The 26,104-nt window shown below is 35.5% G+C and overlaps 1 protein-coding gene across 2 annotated transcripts; it reads left to right on the plus strand.

Annotated features, from left to right (window-relative positions):
- Nucleotides 1–883: 883 nt before the first annotated feature.
- LOC145660633 (uncharacterized) lies at nt 884–24,279 on the plus strand. Of its 2 annotated transcripts, none has more exons than XM_081725914.1 (4): nt 884–1,137; nt 17,151–17,381; nt 18,969–19,208; nt 22,720–24,279. In XM_081725914.1, exons 1-4 carry the CDS (start codon nt 957–959, stop codon nt 22,947–22,949), a joined length of 882 nt encoding a protein of 293 aa, XP_081582040.1. In that variant the 5' UTR covers nt 884–956; the 3' UTR covers nt 22,950–24,279. The 2 variants fall into 2 exon arrangements, with proteins under 2 accessions (XP_081582040.1, XP_081582042.1); XM_081725916.1 differs by lacking the exon at nt 884–1,137 and adding an exon at nt 7,101–7,365.
- The last annotated feature ends 1,825 nt before the right edge of the window (nt 24,280–26,104 follow it).

The raw sequence follows: 26,104 nt of genomic DNA on the forward strand, positions 1-26,104 counted from the left end.
AACACGTTTGTTTTCAGTACAACCCACTACACACTTGCTTCTATACACATATTGAGAGAGAGAAAAAGCCTCAAGCTTATCGTTTACGGTGTATACTCAAAAGGCAAAGTCCATTTGACTTGCAACTTTCGAACGAGTTTTAGCTGATGTGTGGGAGAGTGTTTGAATTTGTATGTGTGTGAACTCATTTCCCAACTCTGAGGCAAACTTTACATGGAAGTAAACTTGGAGAGGCAAAAGCCGCCATAAAACGTCTTCTGTAAACCGTACCCACTGGACTTGTCTTACAACGAAGCGACTGCTTCACACACCAATTGCTTCCTTCATGACGCTGTTTTCTCCCCCTTATGCAACAATTTTGGGTCCACATTATTCAGGAAAGTAACACGGGTAACACCACATTGCACTACGAAAACAATATAACCGTAAACAGTCTATGTTTTGAAAACAGCCGGCCAGAGTTTTTCCAGTTTGCAAATAAAAACAATGAATTTGTATACTGGGTTGTTAATAGCAGAATAAAGCTGGAGCGTTTATGTAAATTTCATACACTCTACGAGTAATTTAGAATCATTGTGAAGTGCAAAGAATGTACCCCAGTAGCACGCCGACGTGGGACCCATATTTGTGCGACATCGGCCAATGTCGGCGTCGTGGATCTAAACTGGCCCACAATAACCCACCAAGTTCCCATATGGGTCCCACATGGGAACTTGGTGGGCTTGCCGAGGTTGATTTACTGATATGGGTCCCACGTGGGAACTTGGTGGGCTTGCCGATGTTGATTTACCGATATAGGTCCCACGTGGGATATAAATAGGCTTGCCCACCAAAAAGAAAAAAGCATGGAAACATTTCCTTTTTACAATGAATACATTTGAAACACATGAAATTAACATTTTGATGGTTCTGTGGCAATTATTTGAAAAAGTAATTTTTCGATTCGGCCTCGATCTATGTCGAATCGATGTCGATCGGAGTACGCAGATTGTTTGTCAACTGTTCACAGTTTTAAAACCATAACACCGTATGGCGCCACAAGCGGTGCGAAGCGAGGGAAAAGCAGGAAATATACTTATGACTGTTGTTTGTTTTGGTTTTACCATCAATTCGACGAAATCGTATTTATTATTGAAGGTGAGTATTAAAATTATTTTTCTTCCATTAATAGAATGCATATTTTATCTTTGATTTGCATGAACGATGTCGACTATAGATAAAGAGATCCACATAAACTGTTCCAAATAAATTTTGGCTAGTTTATAGTCCGCGCTCGATGCAAGAAATCTGGTACTGGTTTTGTTGTTACAGGTGCAAACATGTGTAGATATCACTATACTTAGTCGTGAATAATTTTGATTTATGGTCTTCAAGCATAGGAGGAGGCTCAGGCCGAGACGGCCAAACATTGGAACAAGTTTATTTACTACTTTAAAAAAATGTGTTAAAAAGTACTTTAAATTGACAGATTATGACAAATGGAGGTACTATCGAGCTATTGACTACCGAATTGGCACATTTTCGCATAGTTTCAGGTTAGGTTAAGATCAGCAAGATTTTACTTTGTATAAAACAGTGGTAGATGCACACGCATCACAACTGATTTGTGTTAAGTACAAGGGACACAGTGTTGATAAATATTACTTGTAACTCCATTTTAAGTAAATTAATTTACTATTTTGCTCCTTGCACTTAATAAACTTTAGGTGAGCGCATACTTTCGCTGTTCTGCGCAACGTAAGATCTTGAATCCAGCTGTTGGTGTAGGGGAAGAGCATCCGCCTGTCACGCAGCACTTTGGCAGTTCGAGCGTGGGTTGGAATCCCGCGCAGGCCTGACTGAGGCTTTCCTCCGCCCCACAATGAGAATGCCGGGATAGTACGTTCTTTGAAAGGCCAGGGCCACATCCTGTCCAAATCCTAGTTTTACCTGAAGGATCGATCCCTTCTTTTTGTCCTTCCCATGAGTAAATAAATAATCAAAATAAGGTCTTGCCGGTTAGGTCATGTTAGGTTAGTTTCTGTCTGCCACTACGTTGGTTTGCCTGTAACCGCCATTTGAAAACTAGAATTGGCCATGAAAATACAGATTCACACGTAGGTTACTTAGCCTGTGATTGTCACTTAGAAACTAGAATTGCCCCCCCCCCCCAAAAAAAAAAGCTAGCTAGGTTGGTCAGATCTCTTTTGAAATAACTTACAGGCTGATGTGCCAGCCATGAAACAAGTTAAGGAAACAGTACAGTGAAATATTCTGATGTAGACCTATCTTTATTTCCATGCAACATTCGCTACCTTATTTTTTTCTTGGTATTATGTTTCTGTTCATAAAGATATGTTTTTATGTATCTACACACAAGTACAAATATCTATCGTACTGGGGTAACTGGAAGTTCTGAGCAGTGACGTGTAAAACTTAGAAAAGTCATTGAATTTGATCTTGGCAAATAAGTGAGAACGTTGCCCTGGGAAAACTTGTTTGAATAGTAATTGAGTGTGAGTGAATTAAGTTAACGTTTTGAACAAGTTGTTGAGCTTCCAAGGACGGGACCTGGAGTTTCACGCGGGATACACCCCTTTTGAAGGGGGATTATACCCCCTTCTGTGCCCTCTGTGGATGAGTGGATAAGCTCGTCGTCTTGGAATCAAGGAGTCTCAGGTTCAATTGCCGGTTGGGGACACAAGAGTTGAGGATCCCTCGATAAACTGTAAGTCCCATTCTTAGGACGTCATCATCATCCCGTTGAAGACAAGCACCATGAGTTCACCTTGTCCAGAGACCTTCGAGTCAAAGACCTGGCTTCGTGCAGAGCACCGATCAGAACCATCTTACCCTTCCCCCTGGTCCGATTTTCTTCCGCGACCAGATTGACCTTTCGTTTCAGCCAATAAAAATACATTAAAGTTGCATTCGAATTCGTCACTGTTCATTTTTAGAGCACCCCCGTTTTCATTTTCTGGGCATCGTCACTTCGCTCGGCAGGGTTGGCTGGTTTAAACCAAGGCTTAAACCAGCTTTTTTTTTTTTTTTTTCAAAAAAACCAACTAGTTTAAACCAAAAAACGAAAAATGTTCGTAAAAGTGTAAGTGTTTGTAAAATCTTGATGAACACACATTTGTGGGTTATCACGTTTCACTCCCGTATATTATTCGTATTATATTCAGATCTAAATTCCCCATTCATTATTCAAAATGATTATGCTACAAAAGCAACTTTTTTTTGCATAAGTTTATAAATGTTTGTTTTGTGATTTTTTTTGTAGTTGGTATTATTGTTATGTAATTACAATCAAAGAAAAATTCTAAATATTGTTTCGTTTCAATGTTTACTATTGATAAATTACATCGAAATGCCGTACTTTGTGTGTGTGGGGGGGGGGGATTACATACCCCACGAGAGGCATTTAGTGAAATGAGAAGTATCTTTGGTATCTATTTATGTATAAATGAGTCTGAGCCAAAGTGGACTCAAATAATTTGTATCTTTATCAGGGTTTGCCCAAGTGGGCTCAGCCCGAAAAAAGCCACCGGGTTTTTTCGGGTTGGACCCACCTGAAAAAACCCACCTGGGTTTTTGAGCTTTTTCTTAATATATTACTGATACAACCAAGATGATCACATTGAAAGTGATTTTTATCAGATTTTGAACTTTCCTTGGGCGAATTGAATGCTTTCCCGTTAAGGTATACAACATTCAACATAAGACCTTTATCAAGTTCTGAATGCACTGAATGAATAAAAAACCCTTACCTTGGCTTGAGATAATTAAGTAACAAATTAATGTATGGATTATGCTTATAGCCTATTTGAAGGAAGAAAAAAAAAGCAATTTTATATTTTAGAAAATACTTTCCGTGAATCGTGTGCTCGCCAACTCGGCGACGCCGAGGAACGTTGTCCCTTATACGTTTGACGCGTTTAAAGCCATAGATGCCGGTACTACCAGTAAACATGTAGTGCATTAGTAAAACTATTATTATTATTTCTTACCTTTGATGGTAACACAAGTATTCTTCAATAAAATTTAGTTTTCCAACAACAACAGTTTATTGCAGTTATTTGTAGGTACTCTTCAAATAAGCATTCTGTAGAATCAACACCAACAAAAGCGTAAAAATTCGTCAAATTTAAGAAACTCGATGCTCAGAGTTCCGAAAACTACGTACCCCTTACTATTTTAAGTGCTGAATTCGAACTTTCGTACTAGTGGAAGTTTCGATGTACAGTAAAGGGAGCTGCATTTTCGAGGGAGGAGGGAAAAAAAAACGTCCCGAAAGAAGTTCACGGGAAATTCCTCCAATTGAACGCACAAAGCATCGGAACTGAATACCTCAACAATATAACTATTTATTTTATGGTGTAAGATATTTAATTTCCTTTAAGACATTCTGAAACATCCTAACTATATATAAAACTACATGAGCTGATGTAAATTATTGAGCACTTCCTGTAGGGCTACAATGATTAAATTTGGCATGATGGTAGCTTTCTGGGACTAACGGTCAGAAAAATTGCCAAAAGTGAATATTTTTAATTTTTAAGGGTTCTAAAGATGGGATGAAAAGTTTCCCCATGTTATTTAAATGGGCCTTTTTTGGACCTATAATCTCATGTTTTGGGTACTTAGAATTGGAATAAAAACTTGAAATTCGGTATGCTTGTACGTTTTCTTAGCAGAACCTAAGTAAATCAGTAAAAATTTAAAAATCCAACTTTAGAGTGGTTTTATAGGGAACTGAAATATCCTTCCCATGTTTTTTTATATGGAACACATTTTACACCCCCAAATTATTGAGCACTTCCTGTAGGGCTACAATGGTTAAATTTGACATCATTGTAGCTTTTCGGGACAAACCCACAGGAAAATTGCCAAAAGTGAATATTTTTTAATTTTGAGGGGGTCTAAAGAGTGGATGAAGAATTTCCCAATGTTATTTAAATGGGCCTTTAAAAAAAACATAATCTCATTTTTTAGGTACCGGTACTTAGAATTGGAATAAAATCTTTAAATTCGGTATGCTTGTACGTTTTTGTAAGCGTTACCTAAGTGAAAAATCAGAAATAAAAATTTCCAACCGTAGAGTGGTTTTATGGGGAACTGAAAAATCTTTCCCATGTTATTTATATGGGACGTCTTCTACACCTCAAAATGTTTAGGCCCTTCCGGCATGATTATAGCATTCCAGGACTAACCGACAGGAAAATAGCCAAAAGTGAATATTTTAAATATTTTTAGGGGTCTAACGGGTGATGAAGAAATTCCCTTGTTATTTAAATGGGAGTTTTCTTGGGATACAAAATCTTATCTTTTAAATAGTTGAAATAGGGAAAGAAATGCAGCTAGCCAAAAGCTAGTTTATTTTATAAAATATGGATTATATCTTTCTTAATGGTCCTAAATTAATTTTCTGGAAAGATCCTTCTTGCAACAAGTGCTCGTGACATTCCTGTAATTGAACGCACAAGGTATTGAAAGTTAACTTCAACAATAAAAATCATTTATTTTACGCTGTTAAATTAATATATTTGGTGTTCATATTTGGCAAACGTTACTGAGGCTTCTGGGATGATTCAATCTGCATTTGTTCGTTCGTCTGCTTACCACACATATTGCAGGGAATCACTTCTGATCTTTTAAGTGTAAATTTTTAGAGTACAAGCACGATACACACTAAATTTCCTGTGTAGATTTTGGTGGCATACCAACGTAAAATTTCAAAATGGAGTCAATTTATTTTTTTCAAAATAGCGGGTATGCACGCTACAAAGCGCAATTTTCGGTCTTTTAAGTCGAAATTTTTAGAGTAGAAGCACGAGGTACTTTGAATTAGCTGTATATATTGTAATATATGGCTGTACCAGGAGTATATTTTTATTTTTTTTTCTTTTAATATTGTATATTTTAGTTTCGGATATAATTGCAAGTATATTTTTCCTTTTCATTTAAGTGATTCTAAAAGAATGAACTTTTGGTTTTAAACTGATAAGACTTAAAGATGAAATCATTGCTTGAGGTTGACTTCGAACTAAACTGCTATAGATAATCTTTCAGCTATCCACGTTGTATTTGCTTTTCGTAGATAATTCTCTAGTTGCCGTTTTTGTTTACTTAAGGCACATGATCATGACTTCTTGAGTTAACATCGATAATTTGTCAGCTTCAAAGTTTTGTTTTTCTGTTCTGTTAACTATCTTATGTACTCAAAGTCAATACTTGGTTCCAGAAGTATTATTAATGTATGAACAAATGGATGACTATGACTATGTGTACGTGATGTTTTGAAGTTCAATGATAAGACACTCACATGAGAGATTAAATGTTTCCTTTTTGAAATCTCTTAACACCAAAGGCGAGAACAACAAGATTAATGTTAAATATATAAACTGTGAAAATTCACAGATAGATTATTCAGTGTTAAAATCATAGACGCGTAACTACCGCGAGAATTCATCCGAAGAAGACTCTTTTTCTCATCCACCCAGAGCATATACTTATATTTTAAGAACTACGGTTCTTACTGGCTGGCTGTTTAGTCTTAATTCTTTCGATTAATTCAACTAGAAATTTAACTCTTCGTCCTGAAGTCTTTTTGGAAATTCTAAATCTTAACATACTTCAAAACATCACTTCAAAATATAATCTTTTACTATATATATATATATCATTATTTTATTCTATGAAATCTTGGATATGTGAATCTTGTAATTAATACTTTTATTTTTTCAACAATAAATACGGCTTTCTCTATCTGGGATTTGCCGCGAAAAGATCCTACGTACTTTCTTTAAATCCTTCAAGAACCTACGGTTCTACTACAGATAAATTGGTGGCAGCGATGGAATTCGCGGAGCCGTAACATATCGACCTGAGTTCGATCTCAAACTAACCCATCATACCAGGAAACTTCAAAAAATTTTTGGCGGAACTGAGAGTAGTAAATCTCAGTCTCTGCAATTTTTATATTGAAATTGAGTCTTTCTTCAAAAGAAAAAGAAAATACGGGTTTTCATTATATATATGCATCTGGGTGGCTATGTAAGCCAGGACGAAGAAAAATAGCAGCCAACATTTTAACAATTTTTCGAAGTGTGAAGTTTCAATTTTCTTACTACGGAGTGCCAGGTTGCAGGCGCAACCTGAGGGACAGCAAGAACCGAATCCTGCCAAGCAGAGACATTTTGTGAACACCCCATGTGACAGTTTGTTGCCAGTATACAGGAAGACAATCAAGACCCCGGTTTTGCAGCGGAGAGAACTAACAAAGGGTACCCAGGACAACTAGATTTCATCTCTCAGCGGAGACCAGCATCTGTTGCAGCACGCTTAGCGGCAATCTACCCAGCACTTACAGTTCCACAACAAACAGTGAGTACAAAACAATTTCTTAGGTTTCTTGTGAGATTCAGTTGGAAGAATTCAAGTGTGAATAACTGTTTTTCCGTGGCCAGAAATACAAGTTATTAAGAGTAGGACAAAAGAATATTAATACGCGTTCTTTACGAAGAAGGAAACCCACTTCAGTACACGCGCTTTTGTACGTTCTTCGATAGAAGGGAGTGTCCGAAAGGATTATAAGGTTATCTTAAGCTAAATAATACTTTTGTCTGTAGGATTAGTAAGGTAAATTGATAACTACATAAACTTCTGTAAAACATGGCACATTCGCAAACAAACAGTAACGCCGATTCGGAAACAGATTATTGTTCCATTTCGGAAGCTTTAAAGTTAATACATAACCCATTCAATGGAGACAAACGTGCTCTTCCTGAGTTTATAGATAACTGCGATGCAGCTTTTTCTCTAGTTCAACCGTCCCAACATAGTAAGTTATTGAAATTTGTGAAAGCACGTATTATTGGTGACGCAAAGTCAAAGTTGTTAGTTAGAAGTGCCACTGGAACTTGGGCCGAAGTAAAAGAAGTATTACAAGAAAATTATTCGATTAGGAGAACTATCGATTTTTACGCTTGTTCATTGTTTAGTGCCAGGCAGAACAAAACCGAGAGTATCGCAGATTGGGGTTCACGCATCGATTCCCTGCAGAGTCAGTTAAAAGAAGCAGCGGTAAGAATATTACACGAAAACCATGTTCCAGGAGCCGTAGAGCTAATTCAGCATTTAGCTAAAGCATCCTTCATACAAGGTCTTTCAGACGACAAAATTCAAATGATAGCTCGCAGTAAAGACAGTGACACTTTAAATTTTGGTGGGGCTGTAGAAATTTGTTTGGAACAGGAATCTAACCAATTGTCTAATAAGGATAGAACTGAGAAAGGGAAGAACTCACAATCACAAGGTAGTAGGAAATTTAAGAAAAACATTTCTTGTTATTTTTGCAAGAAGCCTGGGCACATTGAGGCCAATTGTAGACTAAAACATAGTAAAGGCACACAAAACAAAAATGTGCGGTATAGTGCTAGCCAAAGTTTAGAGGGATCCCATATGTGTTGCCATGCACAGGAGATGCATGAAGACTCTACTAGTAAGTACGAGTATTGTTGTTCCGGCCACAGCTGTGGGTCGAAGTGTCTTTCTGAAGGAAGACAGGGACAAGGTACAGAGAAAAGTATGAATCAAAATAAGTGTATCAAAATGAATGCGGGAAACGGTCGACGGGAGTAAATCAGCAGTCTGTTTACTTTCCTCCTCTGAAAAAGGGCTGTGAAGAAAAACCTCCAGGTAGTCTTGAAGTACAAATAAAAGAATTAGGACCAAGTACTAAACATTTTTTGATAGATACAGGATCAGACATTACATGCATTCATAAAGACATTCTGTCTCCTGAATTAGTGAATAAAATTGATCATAGTAAAGTTACGAAAATCAAGGGTATATCAGGTTCCCCTTTATTTTCATGTGGTTCTTTAACTTTAAATTTAGAAATTGATAAGAAATCTATTCCGGCTTTGTTCCATGTAGTAGATAAATTATTACCTAGTTCCTATTCAGGAATAATAGGTAGAGATTTCTTAGAGAAACATGAATGCATCATATCATTTGAAACAAGTAGTACGAAATATACTATTCCAGGTCGCTGTCAACTATTAGTTGAAATTCCAGCAAAGAATAATGGCGTAGGGATAGTTTCAAAACAATCCTTAGGAGAAGGGATTTTTCTTGCGGAGAGCCTCACTGTAGCCAAAGATAATAAATGCATTAGTTGTTTAATGAATATAAATGACGAAGAAAAGGTTATTGAAGTTGCTCCAGTCGAATTAGAAGAATTTGTGGAAGTCGACGAAACTTTAGTTGCTCACATAAAACAGGATAAAAACAATAGTAACAATAGTAGTATTAGTGAAAGATTAGAACTACTAAAATCTCTTGTCAGACTAGAACATTTAGATTCAAAAGAGAAAGAAATAATTTGGCAGCTCTGTATAGACTATAATGATATATTTTATCTCCCTGGAGATAAACTTACTGCAACAGCAGCTATTGAACACTCTATTCCTTTCAAACCAGAATTTCAAGGTAGTATCGTAAACCAAAAGAATTACCGATTGCCAGAAATTTATCGCGAAGAGGTCAACAAACAAGTAGAACAAATGTTAGAAAATGAAATCATTACCCCTTCTACGAGTCCTTTCAATTCTCCCATGTTAGTTGTTCCAAAAAAGATGGATGCTTCCGGGAAAAAGAAATATCGTGTGGTAATTGATTTTCGAAATTTAAATAATCTGACTATTGGGTATTGTTTTCCGCTCCCAAACATTGTAGACATTTTGGACCGTTTAGGAAAAGCCAAACACTTCAGCACTTTAGACCTTGCGTCTGGTTATAATCAGGTGTTAGTTAAGGAAGAAGACAGACCGAAAACTGCCTTTTCAACAGACAAAGGTCATTTTCATTATCTTAGAATGCCTTTTGGGCTAAAAAACGCTCCATCGTCATTTCAATATTTGATGAATACAGTTCTATCAGGATTACAAGGTACTTCATGTTTCATTTTTTTGGATGATTGCGTAATATATTCTGACACGCTAGAAAAACATGAAAAACAACTCCGAGAGATTTTTCAAAGATTTAGAGAAAATAATTTGCAATTACAACCAGACAAATCAGAATTCTTTAGACCAGAAGTAGTTTATTTAGGCCATGTCATTACAGCTGACGGAGTGAAGCCAGATCCCCGGCTTATCTCAAAAGTCATGGAATTTCCAGTCCCCAAGGATAAGAAACAAGTAAAAGGATTTTTAGGCTTGACAGGATACTATAGAAGACATATTCCAGATTACGCCAAAATCGCATATTCTCTAACCTCTCTCCTGAAACAAGACGCAGAATTTCAATGGTCTGCTAATCACCAACTTGCTTTTGAAACTTTGAAAGAAAAACTAACTCAAGCTCCTGTTTTAGAATACCCAGATTTTTCAAAACCGTTCATAGTAACCACAGATGCTAGCCTCAACGCCATTGGAGCTATTTTAAGTCAAGGTGAAATAGGAAAAGATAAACCTATTGCTTACTCAAGTAGAAAATTGAATCAAGCGGAAACTCGGTACAGTGCAACTGAAAAGGAATTACTTGCGATTATTTGGGCTTCCAAAATTTACAAACCTTACATTCTAGGCAGAAAAGTAACATTTGTCACGGATTGTAAACCACTTACTTGGGTTTTTTCGGTAAAGGATCCCACCTCTAGATTAATTAGATGGAGAATTCAATTAGAAGAGCTAGATTATGAAATCGTGTACAAACAAGGAAAAAGGAATACAAATGCAGATGCTCTAAGTAGAATGTATGCATTAGAAGCAGATGTAACAGATAGAAACCTTTTAGACGAAGATACCAAAAGACACATATTAAAAGAATTTCACGAAATTGCAATAGGAGGCCATCAAGGTGTTTGTCGTACGTACGAAAAAGTAAAAGAATACATGAAATTAAATGATTTAGAAATATCTCTTTGGCCAAAGTTAAGAGAAGACATAGAACAATTCATTCGCGTCTGTGACAGTTGTCAACGAAACAAAATTTGCTCTAAAGTAAAAATGCCTCTCGAAATTACAACTACACCTAGTACCACTTTAGAAAAGGTATGTTTAGACGTTGTAGGGCCCCTAACAACAACAGACAAAGGTAACAAGTATTTGTTAACAGTCCAAGAAGAACTTTCGAAATATACATTTGCAGTCCCTCTACCACAACAAGATGCTGATACAATAGCCAGAGCTTTCGTAGAAAATATAGTTTTAAAATACGGTATTCCACAGATAATTCTTACAGACCAAGGGAGTAATTTCATGTCAGATATCATGAAAAGAGTATGTAAAATTTTGCAAATTGAAAAGATAAATACCTCTAGCTATCACCCACAATCAAACGGTAGTCTAGAACGTTTTCATCGTTCACTGAAAGAATTTTTACGACATTTTGTGTCTGAAAACCAATGAGATTGGGACACCTATATTCCTTATGCTCTTTTTGTATATAACACAACTCCTCACACAAGTACAAATTTTCAACCTCATGAGTTGTTGTTTGGTAAGAAAGCTAATATTCCAGGCATTCTCCAAAAGAAACCCCTTGAACCTCTGTATAACTACGACGACTATGTCAAAGAGTTAAAGCAGAAACTGCAAGAAATTCATCAACTAGCCAAATTAAAGTTGCAGATATCCAAGGAAAAGAACAAAAAATATTATGATCAAGATAGCAATGAATTTCTTTTCAAACCTGGTGATGAAGTTTTACTTTTTGATGAATCCGTACGTCGTGGACGTTCGAAGAAACTAACTTCTTATTGGGTAGGTCCCTATACAGTCATTAACACAAAAGGTGTAAATTGTCAGATTAAAAGAGGAGGAAAGGTAACAACTGTGCATGCGAATAGACTAAAACTATACTATTGAGAAGTTCTAATATCATAACATACCTCTTTCAGGTATGGTTCACTTACTCTTTCTGCTTTTGGCTATTTCTCTCCCGTTGGGATTTGCTTTCCTTGGCGTTGAAGTGGAAAAATTCCATGATTCACCTGGACTATATTATAATAATTTGGGTTTCACACAAATATACAATGTAGAATGGCGACTGGTTGTGTTTGTGAATCTGTCTATGTTAGATTTTAATTATAATGTAATTAATAAGTATTTTTCTGTCACAAAACACATATGTAATTTAAATATGGTACAAGCCAACAAAACAAGTTGTGATAACATAAATGGGAATCAAATTCTTCAAAAACTACAAGGAATTCAAGAGTTACGTAAAATCATAGATCAAACTACAAAAGTCACAAGTGACTCTTATAGAAATAAACGAGGAATATTCAATTTTGTAGGTGAAATTTCAAAGGTACTATTTGGGACTTTGGATAGTCATGATGCTGATTATTACACACAGCAGATTCATAAATTAGTAACTGATCAGAAAGATTTTCTGAAGCTGAGCAAAGAACAAATGGTAGTGGTCAAATCGACATTACATTCAATTAATAATACTTTATATGCTGTAGAAAATAATGAAGAGTTATTAAGTAAAAATATAGAACTATTAAAGAATGAGCTGAATAAACGTGCTTCTCAGTTAAATAAAGAATTTCTAAATTTAAAACTAAAGGTAGCCTTAAATGATCACATTCAAAAATTAGATCAATTGTGTAGAGATCTGAAAGCACAGTATGATATAGTCCTACGAGCTATCCTAAATGCTCAACATGGAATATTACAACCACACATAATAACCCCATTTCAGATACTTCAACATTTTAAAATTAGTCAAGTTGACTTAAATAATGGTGTATCATTACCCATTCCCCTTAGCGTTTCATATGGGTATTTACTTTTGAAACTTCTTTCTTTAGATGTCTTTATTAATGATGGTATATTAGGTTATGTCATTCGATTACCCCTCACGGAAAATATGAAATATTTCACTTATAAGGTAATGCCATTTCCGTTTAAAGTAGACGAAACTGATAAATACATTTTTATTCAGCCAGAAAAGGAAATGTTACTTATGGATAGCACGAAACAACACTATTTTAAAATAAGTGAAATAGAGTTTCAAAAATGTAAAATTTTAAGAGATGATTGGTTTATTTGTAAACAAAACTTCCCTATTCTTTCGACACATTTGCATGAAGATTGTGAAGCTAAACTGCTTCAATATGTTCGAAATATACCTAATGATTGCAATCAAAGAATTGTACAGTTAACAGAACTAATGCTAGTTCCTATAGGTAATAATAATTGGTTGTATATCGCTCCAGAAAATGAAAAACTAACAATTGTTTGTAAATCACAAGAACCTTATGATGTCAATTTGAAAGGATCTGGCAAAATTCACTTAGACAATGGTTGTAAAGCATATGGTATTCGTACTTTAATCCAATCCCAAAGTATTCTGTCAGTTAATGTTTCCCACAAAGATGTAATTCCTCAATTTAACCTCTCTTTAGATTGTTGTGAAGTATTGAGTGAGAAAGTTCCATTTTCAGATATAACCATAGATTTACCTTTCAAACATGTAATTAATACTGTCCAAGACTTGAAATATGCAAGTCACAAGGTTGATGAAATTCAACAGCAAATATCTGAAGAAGAATGGAAACTTAATCATACTAATACTGTATCAAATTTATCTATTATTGCGTATGTCTGTGCTGCAATAGTTATTATTATTGTAATTTGTTGTTGCTGTAAAAGATGCGGATGTTTGAAGTTATTTTACAAATGGTACAAAGATGATACATGTTGCAGACAGATATGTTTTAAGCCCACTATTGTAAATAAGATTCAACAACGAGACGATGTTGCTGATAAGGTGGTTATAATGAGTAAAATAGCAAATTCATTGGAGGTAACTGAATCAGAAGAAATTCCTCTCACGAACAGAAAAGTACCAAGTCCTAGAAACAAAATTAGATAAGCAGAGAGTAACTTAAAACAAAATTTTACGATATAAAATTTTGTTTTCGATAAGGGGGGAAGTGTAATATATGGCTGTACCAGGAGTATATTTTTATTTTTTTTTCTTTTAATATTGTATATTTTAGTTTCGGATATAATTGCAAGTATATTTTTCCTTTTCATTTAAGTGATTCTAAAAGAATGAACTTTTGGTTTTAAACTGATAAGACTTAAAGATGAAATCATTGCTTGAGGTTGACTTCGAACTAAACTGCTATAGATAATCTTTCAGCTATCCACGTTGTATTTGCTTTTCGTAGATAATTCTCTAGTTGCCGTTTTTGTTTACTTAAGGCACATGATCATGACTTCTTGAGTTAACATCGATAATTTGTCAGCTTCAAAGTTTTGTTTTTCTGTTCTGTTAACTATCTTATGTACTCAAAGTCAATACTTGGTTCCAGAAGTATTATTAATGTATGAACAAATGGATGACTATGACTATGTGTACGTGATGTTTTGAAGTTCAATGATAAGACACTCACATGAGAGATTAAATGTTTCCTTTTTGAAATCTCTTAACACCAAAGGCGAGAACAACAAGATTAATGTTAAATATATAAACTGTGAAAATTCACAGATAGATTATTCAGTGTTAAAATCATAGACGCGTAACTACCGCGAGAATTCATCCGAAGAAGACTCTTTTTCTCATCCACCCAGAGCATATACTTATATTTTAAGAACTACGGTTCTTACTGGCTGGCTGTTTAGTCTTAATTCTTTCGATTAATTCAACTAGAAATTTAACTCTTCGTCCTGAAGTCTTTTTGGAAATTCTAAATCTTAACATACTTCAAAACATCACTTCAAAATATAATCTTTTACTATATATATATATATCATTATTTTATTCTATGAAATCTTGGATATGTGAATCTTGTAATTAATACTTTTATTTTTTCAACAATAAATACGGCTTTCTCTATCTGGGATTTGCCGCGAAAAGATCCTACGTACTTTCTTTAAATCCTTCAAGAACCTACGGTTCTACTACAATATTTTGGCGATGATCCAACGTAAAATTTCAAAATGGCGGCCATTTTTTTCAAAACAGCAGTGAATAGAAAATTGTTGCAAGTTGTGACAATGATAATCTTGAAATATAAATCATATTTTAACACTTTTACCCCAAAGACATTGAAATATTTTGATAAAACCCAATTAAACCTGAAAAAAACCAATAAAACCGGAAAAAACCCATATGGGCCATGGTGGGTTGGGCTTTTTCAGAAAATCCCTGGTTTTTTCAAACCCTGATCTTTATTTACTTTTCTTACTGATATGCAAATTAAGTCGTCGTATTTCTTTAATTTGGACCAATAAAAGTCGTTGTTAACTAACTGGAACTAAATTAGATCTTCTGTACTCCGTAGTACTTTGAAATTGTCCATATTTAATTCTGTATAATGGTTTCACTTGTGCAACTGTTTATCTTTTTGTCCTTCTGAAATGATTCTTGACAGTTATATTAAGAAGCATGTAAAGATCAGTACAACGTATTTTTATCAGGGTTCCTTCGTGAGTGAGTCGGCAGACGTATCGCATTTGTGGCCAATTAGTCCTGGTTCCGAGTTCAAATGGAGGACAATTTATCTCGGATGTAACTCGAGAAGCAGTTTTTATTCCGCTTTAAGCTTATGTGACCCCTTCTAGCATAACCCGGCTGTTGCATAATAACATCAAGGCGAAACAAACATATTTCTGTCCATATATGATATGAATATATAGAGCAAATTATTTAAATCAAAAAATCGTGGTTTAAACAAAACAAACTTTTTTTTTCAATAAAAAACATGGTTTTTGCCAACCCTGTCGCTCGGCCAATAAAGGTCTTAAAGGACAGTGAACATTAATGAGAACTGCACTTTGACGTTAACTACATGTCAACTGAACACCCGACCTTGGTCATAAATTGTAGGTTTTCTTTGTTCAAGTCTCCTGAGTAAGTACAGTAAATAGCATTTGGCATTTTGTGTGCGTGATCAAGGATTCGAGTTCTATTTTTTTTTTGGGGGGGGGGTCAGTTTGGACGCGGTTATGATTTCACTGCAGCAAGAGCTATATACCCGTCACTAGATGCTCAGTTAAACCACATTTTAACTTTTTTTTAGGCTTGCGTCGCATTTATTTCCCTATGTCATTAATTTATGTTCCAATGATAGTAATTAGTATAAAGAATTTCGTCTTTACGGTCGACTATGTCTTACGTAATGTTTTATCTTTCGTCTTTAGGATCCATTATGTCGGGTAACAGATCGTCGTTATCTAAAACTCTTAAAAGGAGGACAAAACGTCTGTTAAATGAACTTGTGATAGAGGAAAAAGTACGTAGGATAATTAATGCACCTGTTGTTACCCGTGTTCCAGTAGACGAAAATGTGTGTGTGCATTCAATCCATGAAACCAACGTTGATGATTGTTTAACTGAAAAACAGGACGGTAATGATGGTTTAATGTGTGTGTGCGGTGATTACGAGTATGTCGCTGTGTACAACAAGCTTGGAGTGAGAAGCCCTAACAACTAAAAATAAGATGTCTAGTTTGTTTATTTTTATAAACAAGTTTTTCAATTTGGCGTCCAAAATTGGCTACTTGCTATGTTCAAGCAAGTCTTACGTAACAAATCATTCAGACTCAGATCTAGTCTCAAGTAATTTATTTCTATGAAAGGCTTGCTAGTTGTTTTTCTTCTTTTTTTTAACGAGGTTGTTAATACTTTCGCCTTTTATCGGATAAATGCTATCTTCTCATGATTGTTAACTACAGAAAAACCGGGCTCGTAATGCAAACTGTGTCGTTAAATTGGCTCTATTATGAGTATACATCAATAAATAAATAAATGAAAAAATAACGTACACATTAAATATTCATTTAATTATGATATGGAGTCTATTTAGGACAAGATCAAACAAGCAGATAAACAGCGTTAGTATCTTTTAACGTTGTGAGTTAATGTAATCAGTGTATGATTTCTGCGATTTCCGGAGAGGGGGATAAATTCATCAATAGCTCAAAAAAGTGGGGTTTATTTCCACCATATCCAAGGTTGAGAGGTATTTCGAGAAACAGAGAGGAGAAAGTTCCAGCCATCCCCCTACAGATAGAATACTGGATGTAATCATTGTAACATTTTAAACATGCTTTTAAAACCATAAGTTGTCACCTGCTTATTGTGTACCTAACAGTCTAGTAAAAACTGGATGTTTGTATAATTTCATCACTTGCTTTCAGAGTCGCTTGGAGTATCTATAGGAGGAATTGCGGAGGTAAACGTATCATCTATGGTGCACAATTCAAACGGAGGTTGCTCGTCTGCATCACATCGTAAAAGTCCAAATGGACCTTTACCATCCCACTCCCAAATCCAAACTCCATGCAGAATGTCAGCGTTGTCAGTTGCCACTACTTCATGTGCAGATACAGACAGTACCTTCACATCAGCTCGTTTAGGAATTGGCAGTAGTAAGTATCCAAAGATTAAACTGTATTGCTAAGCTTACTTACGTGTGTCGTCATTATTAAATAACCAAACAAAATGAAGACTATATTGCTTCTTTAGAGACATTTTGAACCCTGCTAGCTCGAGAGTGTGGCAGCACGTAGTCAATGCATCGATATTCTCCGACCACTTAGTGTGGCCGCCTTGACCTAGTAGTCTCCGAGATTATCACCAATGTTTGTTAATGAAAAACGAAATTATGGTAAAACTTATGCTTGGAAATTGAAATTGTTATGTTCCAAGCCGTGCGAAGGAAGGGGGGGGGGGTCCGAACCCTTCTCTTCCTCAAAAATAGATTTTTGTGTAACTAATATAAATTTCGTACTAATTACATTTTAAAACATATATATCATACTAAGATTTACTTTTTACAGTGAAACCTTTAGTGTTTAAGATCTCCGAAAGTATTTCTAGATCCGGCGTTCCTTTCGTAATGGAAGTACTTCTTGGCTTTAAAATTCAGAACATATAATCTGTAATTCTAGTTTTATCACATTTTGTTTTGCAGCGCATCCTGTTGGAATGGTTGCTTTGGAACTATTCTGTTCCATATTAGAGGAGGCTTGTGGGCAAGCGTATGTTAGGAGCGATTAAACTCCCAACCTTTTGAATGCTAAACCGACGGGTTGACGATATAAAGTTTGTACCATGAAACAGAAAAAATTATATTTTTGTACAAAACAGCGTCTTGTTAGTCATTTGTTTTTTCTTACTTCCTGTGCGCAGGTAGCAGACAAAATTGGCAGGTAGCAGACAAGTCGACACACCGATATGCCCTCTCGTGGCGCTTCTGGTTTCTTCGCTTGCTTACCAACACACACTTAAGTTTTTATTGTTGCTCTGGCTGAGATTCAAACGAACCCAAATTAGGCAAATTCCGTTCAGGTGTCATAATTGTCACACCACAGAGACGCGATCAACGTTCTTTGAATGTTAAGCATTCCTCGCACCCCATTTGAAACCGTTACTCTGCTAGTATCGATATTTAGACATTGTTCCATATACGGAGGTTCTGCAGAGAAACATTGGAGCATATCATTCTTATACTACATTAATTTGAAAGTTGAAATATCAAATGTAACTGCATTCTCTCGCAACAGGAGTTTTTGCAGTAACCTTTCTCAGCAGAAGACGGTAGAATGCCTAGATATTGACACGAGCAGGCTATTTTATTCCATTAGGACACTTGAAATGCTCTACAGACATATAAAATTGACCCGAATGTGGTGTAATGATTAGGAAAGCCCTCAAACAGCAATTAGTAATTTTCTTGCAATAGACTTAAAAAAAAATAAAAATAAAACTGCTTATGCATTAATTATGAAGCTTTATCAATATGTGATTTAAAATTCATCCCGTATGTTGCTGTGGGTATCGACTTCAGGGTCAATATGAGATATGTGCCGGTCAGAACCTAGATGACTTTTGTTAATGGTAGTTGCGGCACACACGATCTTAAGGTAGAATAAAAAATATTTCAAACAATTTGTACCATTGCCTCCTTGGTCTTGTATTAATTTAGTATTTTTTTCTTTCTTTTGATATTTCAGCCGTTGAAAAAATATTCCAGTTACTGCAGAGAATCCAGCTAGATATGAAACATCTCAAATGTAAAGTTGATAAAATGGAAGCCAAAATATATGAGCTGCACCAAGTTCCCTGTAGTGGTAAAGAAGCTTTGCAATCTATAGAAAATGCAAACCTGCTAGCTGACAAGCTCCCTTTACGCAGTTTGTCTGTGGTTCATAATTTAGAAGAAGATTTAAGACAGAGAGATGGCTTCAAAATTGGTGAGTGGTATTCTTAAGTTCGTATTGACACGAAGTATTTGTAAATATCCTTCAGGTATTGTTTAAAAAGAAAACTTTTATTCTTTAAAAATAGATCTCGTGTGGCCAGATGCTTTTTCGGATGTACAGGTTGTTAAATTAATGCGTACCAAACAATGTAGGGGTGGGTACCTGACATGGAAACAAGAAAATGCTTTGTGACATGTGCATACCGATCAATAGGTTGGGAGATGCAGGCCGTCGAAAGCGTGGGAAAATAAATTTCAGAAGCCTAAAATTCAAACACTGTCCAACCAACGTAGAGAGTGCAGCTTCATATCTCATAAAGGAAGTCGTTGGTGTTCTATTGCAAAAATGCATGTTTCAAAATTCAGCAATGCATACAAAATTAATTTTACAAGGTGATGGTAAGCCAACAATGACTTACACTTCGGCTTTTCGGTGCCTTTGAAGAGTCCTTTCGCACGCAATGCACATTCTTTTAACATACATTTTTATATAGAACAGGTATGACTTCTTTTATGAGATATGTCATGAGCCTATAATATATTGCTGCGTACATGTACACTCATGTCCAAAATAATTGTCGCATATCTATAACTGTCTTCTTGTAAGAATATAATTTGATAATGATTTTGCAGGGTACTTTTAATACTATGTGTATAATCGGAAAACGTATATTTGAGGTAAATTTCACAGGAAACAAATTACAAATACGAAAATTAGAATGAGTAAAACAAAATGTTGCTAAATGGACAAGAAAGTTTTATTTTCGTTTTATTGTTCTTATTTAATGCTCTTTTGACATGAAGTTTGCCACATACATGTCTTTGCCGATTATACACATACTAGCATTATAAGAAATACCGGGCGAATGCGTTATCAAATTATATTCCTACAACAACATTTATAGACATGCGACAATAATTTTGGACATGAGTGTACATCAGCCAAACTGGATTGGAGATGACGTATTTTTTATTTTTATGTATTTTATTTATTTTTTAATCTAAAGCTGATTGTGCCGTATTCTTAATAATGCAGTTTCAAATAAAATAAAATCGAATCAACTATTTCTCTAGCGTTAGCAGTTTGGACTGTGAATTCTTAGGACTTATAATTTAGGTGTCCATATTGGATCTTAAATACTACTACTACTACTACCAATAATAATGCAATCCAATACTAGTTCGAAAATCTTGCTTTCACTGTATAGCACCTTCGTGTTTCAACAACAAAATCATAAGGTAGGATGGTTTACGGTTTCCTCGTGTCGTAGACATGTCTACAGTTATGCCTTGTTTGGCAATACCGGTACCATCTTCTACAACCTTTCCAACCATCCGCGGGTTCTCATAAAAATTAAGTGTTTAAGGGCAACTTCCACAGGTGCATGGATTCTCCAAGCCTTCGCTTTGCAAATAATTGAGAAGTCCCTTCACTTTTCGGGAATTCGGGAAGTCCTGGATACTTTCTTTGAAGTTCTCTAGCACCCATCTCCACCTTGGTAAGCGGAATCAGTGACTATGATGATGTCACGGTTTTGCAGGAAGCGAACTTGTAAGACAAACGGGCAATACGATCTCAGCAATTCTCGATCTCAGCATGTCGACGTACGACATGGTTATACAATGATTTAAATCAGCCTGTTCCTGTGCATTTGATTACGATTAGGGATCGAACGACACTGACAGAAGAATTATTTTTAAAAAAATCTACAGTATAAACTTAACGTACTACTCGTATAAGCAACATAACGTAGGCAAAATGTCTTTCTGTTTAATAATGAGCTAATACAGTGTTTTTTTTTTTTTTCCTATGGTATTATGTTCGGACAAAATACTCTTTCTCTTCGAAATTAACAACTTGCAGCAAGGCAAACAGACAAAGATTAAATAAACTTTTGCTGAAAATGGATACTAAACTAAATGCATGTCGAAAACAAATAAATGGAGACATTTGCGTTCAATTATCACATCCAACAATGCGCGGTACATTAACGATCCTGCCTATTATTGCTTGAAATTCAAGAAAATAACAAAGTTTTATTTCAGGCTGTCCGTTAGTTGGAAGTTCTACATAGACGCTGGGGAATAGTTTTCAGTATCCGCGTCCGTTATTGAGAATGTCAGCTATTCAGAAGTAATTTTCACATTGCACCCAATGTATTTCTGCCAGGAAATTGAAAACTGTCCGTTATTTTGAGATGTCCGTTAGAAGTTTTACTGTAAATATAATTTCTATGCGTCGTACAAAAGTCTAATGAAGTCGAAACAACACATTTATCCTTCGATTTTTGTCGTGCGACGAATATGGAATGGTTTAAACAGGTAGTAAAGTGACCTCACTTCAAGATATGTGCACTAGATTCACGCCACGATGTAGTTCGGGGCCCCTAATAATTTTAGGTCCTAGCATTCTGCCGTTTACGGATGAGACTGAGGAAAAGCCCCATTCGCGATGGTGTCGCTGATTCGCCTGTGTAGGATCTGAGTTCCTAAAGAATTTTGTTATATATATATACTAGAGTCTAATTTCATCTTTCGGATGTATGGCGTTTTTTAGTATATATTTTTAGGAATCTTGGAGGGGGATTACTACCAGTGAAATCCTTTGTTTAGGTGCCATTCTCGCATTATCCTAGTAAAAGTAAAGCTTGCGGTAATATCTCCCAAACAATACCAGAGTTACGAGGACAAGTTCCTCTTCGGATCGAATCGAATTCCTTAACAATATGTAGTAAGGGAACTGGAAGTGTTATTGTTCGTTGTGATCATTTTACTACAGGAATATGAAAAAAATTTTGAATCACCATCAGAGTAAAAGGTCATTCTAGAGGACAAAACATAATTCAATAATACGTTAGATACTCTCCTTTCATATGGATCCGTATCTGCTATGCTATACGCGTTCCTTGTCATATTCATTCATCAGTTTCTATTACTGCAGTTCGTGTTTGGAGATTTTTTTTCTGTCATATATCGAGGGTTCAGAGACCAATATGTGTTAATCTAGAAAAATGAAACTAAGAAAATTAGAGTTTTTTGGCATTTGTAGACATTTTAGGGCATTGGTAACGCTGTTATTTGCAGGTAAATAAAATCATTGCTTTCCTTGTTTTTGCCTCTGAAAGAAGTTGTAATTTTCTGTTAATCGCACCGTGCAAGTAAATTTTTAATTTTTGACTTGAAACGAGTGGATATTCTGAGCCATCCACATATCGTTTTCCACTCCCTACTTCCTCTGTTTGACACCGAACGACAATGTCCTGTTAGATTAGCCTTTCGGGCACGTAATAATGCGCTCATGCGTACAATGGATGTTTTTTGTGCAATGTATAAAAGGTTTCTTTGTATTTTAGGAGAAAGTTATATTTTCGTTCGAATTTTATTTATGTAACTTCAAAATTAATCTGTTATTTCTCAATGATGACATTTGCTATTTAAATGTGTAGTCCCTTCTGGTGATACAGTATTATTGCATTGAGTTTTTACAATTTTTTCTTCTTCAGGAGCAGTACAACTCCGATTTCCTGATATACAAACTAGCGACATTGTCCGACGGATTGGGAAAGTCTTAAGTGGTTCGCGAGATTGGGATGGCTACAGATGTAATCGGAGAAGAGAACAGGCTCAAGACTTAGGGGAAGATGCACAGTCGTTCCGCGGGGAACCCGCAAGAGTCCAAGGACCACTTGAATTCACCTTGCAGAGTCACCCCGAAGGGAAAGCCGTGGGGTGATCGGTCCCGCGGCTAGTTGTGATCAACCCTCAGCAGCGTGTCTGATATAAACAAACTTATATGAACGAAATGTCTTATTGTAAATAAAATAGTAGACAATAATATGTTAAAGTACAAGAGAATTATAAACTTCATGAAAGTAACCGTTATTAATAGTTTTTTTTTTTTTTTAATTTATCACAGTAACTTTCAGTTCGCTAATTTGCAGAAATATTTCCTAGTGATACATTTTTATAAGTTTTATGTTGTATTTTACTGCAAAGAACCTATCCAAATTAAAACTTTATAGTGGCATCCATATTTTACTGAATATAATGAGCTTTCCGAACTTCCGTGCTGTCTGTGTAAGTGTAAGGGATGAGTCCACACTACAGACCAGTGTGCGAATTAACGGATATTTTACAGTGGGATTTAAAAAAAAAAAAACTTTTGAGAAGTTAAAATTTATGGGAAACTAATAATTTACAGAAGAAAAGAACTTCCTAAATTTTCTCTAAATTATTTCAGGTTAAGTAGAAAGATAAATATTATCTGCATAGTTTCTTTGATTATATATTAGTTTCCCTAGTCGGGATGTGTAGCGGAAAAATTCGATGTTTGAAATAAATTTATTTACAGTGGCTTTCGTTGACGTAGAGTGTATATGATTTTTACGTGTTTAATTTTATTATACATATGATATATTGACATAAGGGTCAGGAAAATGGCCACTTATCAGTGAACCCTTTTTTGAATAAACTAAATAGTTTCCACACGTTGCGGAACAAGAGCTGGTTCCTTCTTCAGTGGAAGGAAACAATGATGTATATGAAGAGTACGCGTTAAGAACAGTGAAGGTCACATTTTGAATATGCTCAAAAAATATTTTCTCCACACCAAAAGATGCAAAATAGTTGGTGAAAATAGGGCGTAGTCCACTCGCGAATGTACACGTGAGCGAATTACGACGTGTTTTCACCATCTTAATTATACATTTTGGTGCTGAGAAAGAATTTTCTGAGCATTTTAAAACGTGCCCTTCATAGTCCTTCCTGCGAACTCTTCATATGGAATGAAATAAAATGGTGAAGACAGTGTCAACGTTTGGTAACTATTAAGTTGATGCAAGAGAAGATTCACTCATTTTTTATGTTGTTTCTATATTAATGATAATAAGTTACGTGTTTAAAAGTATTTATTTCCATTCGTTATGTTGGAAACAGCAAAACAATTGTACAATATATACCTCTATGCAATGAGTGAAGTTCACGAAAAAAAAAAAGTTAGGGAATATGTTTTGTGTAAATTTTATTTTAATTATTTAAAAAAAATAAAAATGTGAATACTTCAATCTGAAAATGTTTTTATTATATACTGTTTTGTTTAGTCTAAATACTGCATCTCTGAAACACGCTAAATGTCCGACCGCCCTCTTGGATCCGCCATAGATAGAAGTGCGGCAAAACTACTTGCACCAGTGACATTTTGAAAAAATGTCTGATGTATCCGATGTCATTTTCTTCTATTTTCATTAGAAAAACATAACTTGAATCCAAAATGGTAGGCAAGCATGTAGCGTGCGCCAGAGATGCAGTACATGGCCCTATTCAAATCTGATATGTTGACATATCCATCTGGTGTTAAATCTGTAAAAATTATATGGTCACATCTGGTTTACCGATGTGGGTGGGATCTCCCACCCAGATCTTCCCCATACCCACATTGTCATTTTAGCTTCCATGGTTAACCGATGTAGCTCTATATGGGTCCAACCCAGATCTACAACATGCAATACAAAAGAACATATCCGCACTCAGGTTTGAATAAAACTTTCATATTTAATCATTTAGTGTGAAAAGAAATAGTCTGAGCTCGTACGTTTCGCAATTGTGTATAGAAGCTGGAAGATCAGAAATGTCGCCTATTCTATGTTCCTTGTGAAAAGTACTGGGCGATTCAAATACATTTGAATAGCTCCGTTCTTTTTACAAGGAACATATAGAGCTACATCGATTAAGCATGGGAGCTAGAACGACGATGTGGGTATGGAGAAGATCTGGGTGGTTCAACATAGATTCCACATCGGTCAACCAGGGAGCTAGAACGACGATGTGGGTATAAAGAAGGTCTAGATGGGCCGACATGGATCCCACATAGATCCACATCGATCAACTATGGGAGCTAGAACGAAGATATGGGTTCAGGGAAGATCTGGGTGGTTCAACATAGATCCCACATAGGTCAACTAGGGAGCTCGAACGACGATGTGGGTATGGGGCAGATCTAGATGGGCCGACATTGATCCCACATAGGCCGGTATTGTTCAACCAGGGACCAAGATCGATTATGTTGATATAAGGCAAATCTAGATGGGGCTACATGGATTAATGTGGGGCCAACATTGATCTGGAAGAATCCACATGGGACCCACATAGATCAACATCGACGCCGATGTCGATCGACATAGATTTGCCGATATTGGCCAATGTCGAAAAAATGTTTGCCATTCTGCATCGATCGTCATCGACAGCGACATCGATCCCACCAAAAATTCCCATGTTGATCGACATCGGCCCATCAACTGTGCTACTGGGGTATTTTCGTTGGTTCCTCTAATAATTCCGAACATGATGATATATAATTGTTATAATTACTGAACAGAATATTTTAGTTCCGCTTCTTAGTAAGTTCAGTTATTTACAAATTTCTAGAACATCACATTAAAATAAACAAAACTTTCTAAATAAGATTCTAAGGCATCCTGAATAATACTATGAAAAATTTGCCTTGCATAGCCTATTACTTTAAATGACTTGCGTTTTTCAATTGATCAAATGAAATCCAAGTATTACTCTTTTAATAAGTCTATGTAAATTTGATTCGTTTCATTCTCATATTATTATTATTATTATTATTATTATTATTATTATTATTATTATTATTATTATTATTATTATTATTATTATTATTATTATTATTATTATTTTGTCCTAAGCACAGCAAGAAAATTAGCAAAACTGATTAATGGAAATGTTAACCAACTGCTGCTACATGGATAAATGAAGAAACAGAACTGTGAGAAAACATTCATTTCAAGCAATGACAATAGGAAAAGGGAAGAATTTCAGGCTGAAAGTTGATCAACTAATTAAATATCAAAATGTACTATACAACAT

This window comes from Thermobia domestica, chromosome 9, assembly GCF_964235325.1.
Source record: "Thermobia domestica chromosome 9, izTheDome1.hap1.1, whole genome shotgun sequence".
Taxonomy (NCBI): Eukaryota; Metazoa; Arthropoda; class Insecta; order Zygentoma; family Lepismatidae; genus Thermobia; species Thermobia domestica.

Bases quoted from the DNA above. Each gene is read 5' to 3' on its own strand.
- LOC145660633 (XM_081725914.1), top strand. From the start codon at position 957: ATGTCGAATCGATGTCGATCGGAGTACGCAGATTGTTTGTCAACTGTT. The intron at 17,382-18,968 runs GTAAGTATCCAA...TTGATATTTCAG, and splicing joins TCGTTTAGGAATTGGCAGTA to CCGTTGAAAAAATATTCCAG. The intron at 19,209-22,719 runs GTGAGTGGTATT...TTTCTTCTTCAG, and splicing joins GAGAGATGGCTTCAAAATTG to GAGCAGTACAACTCCGATTT.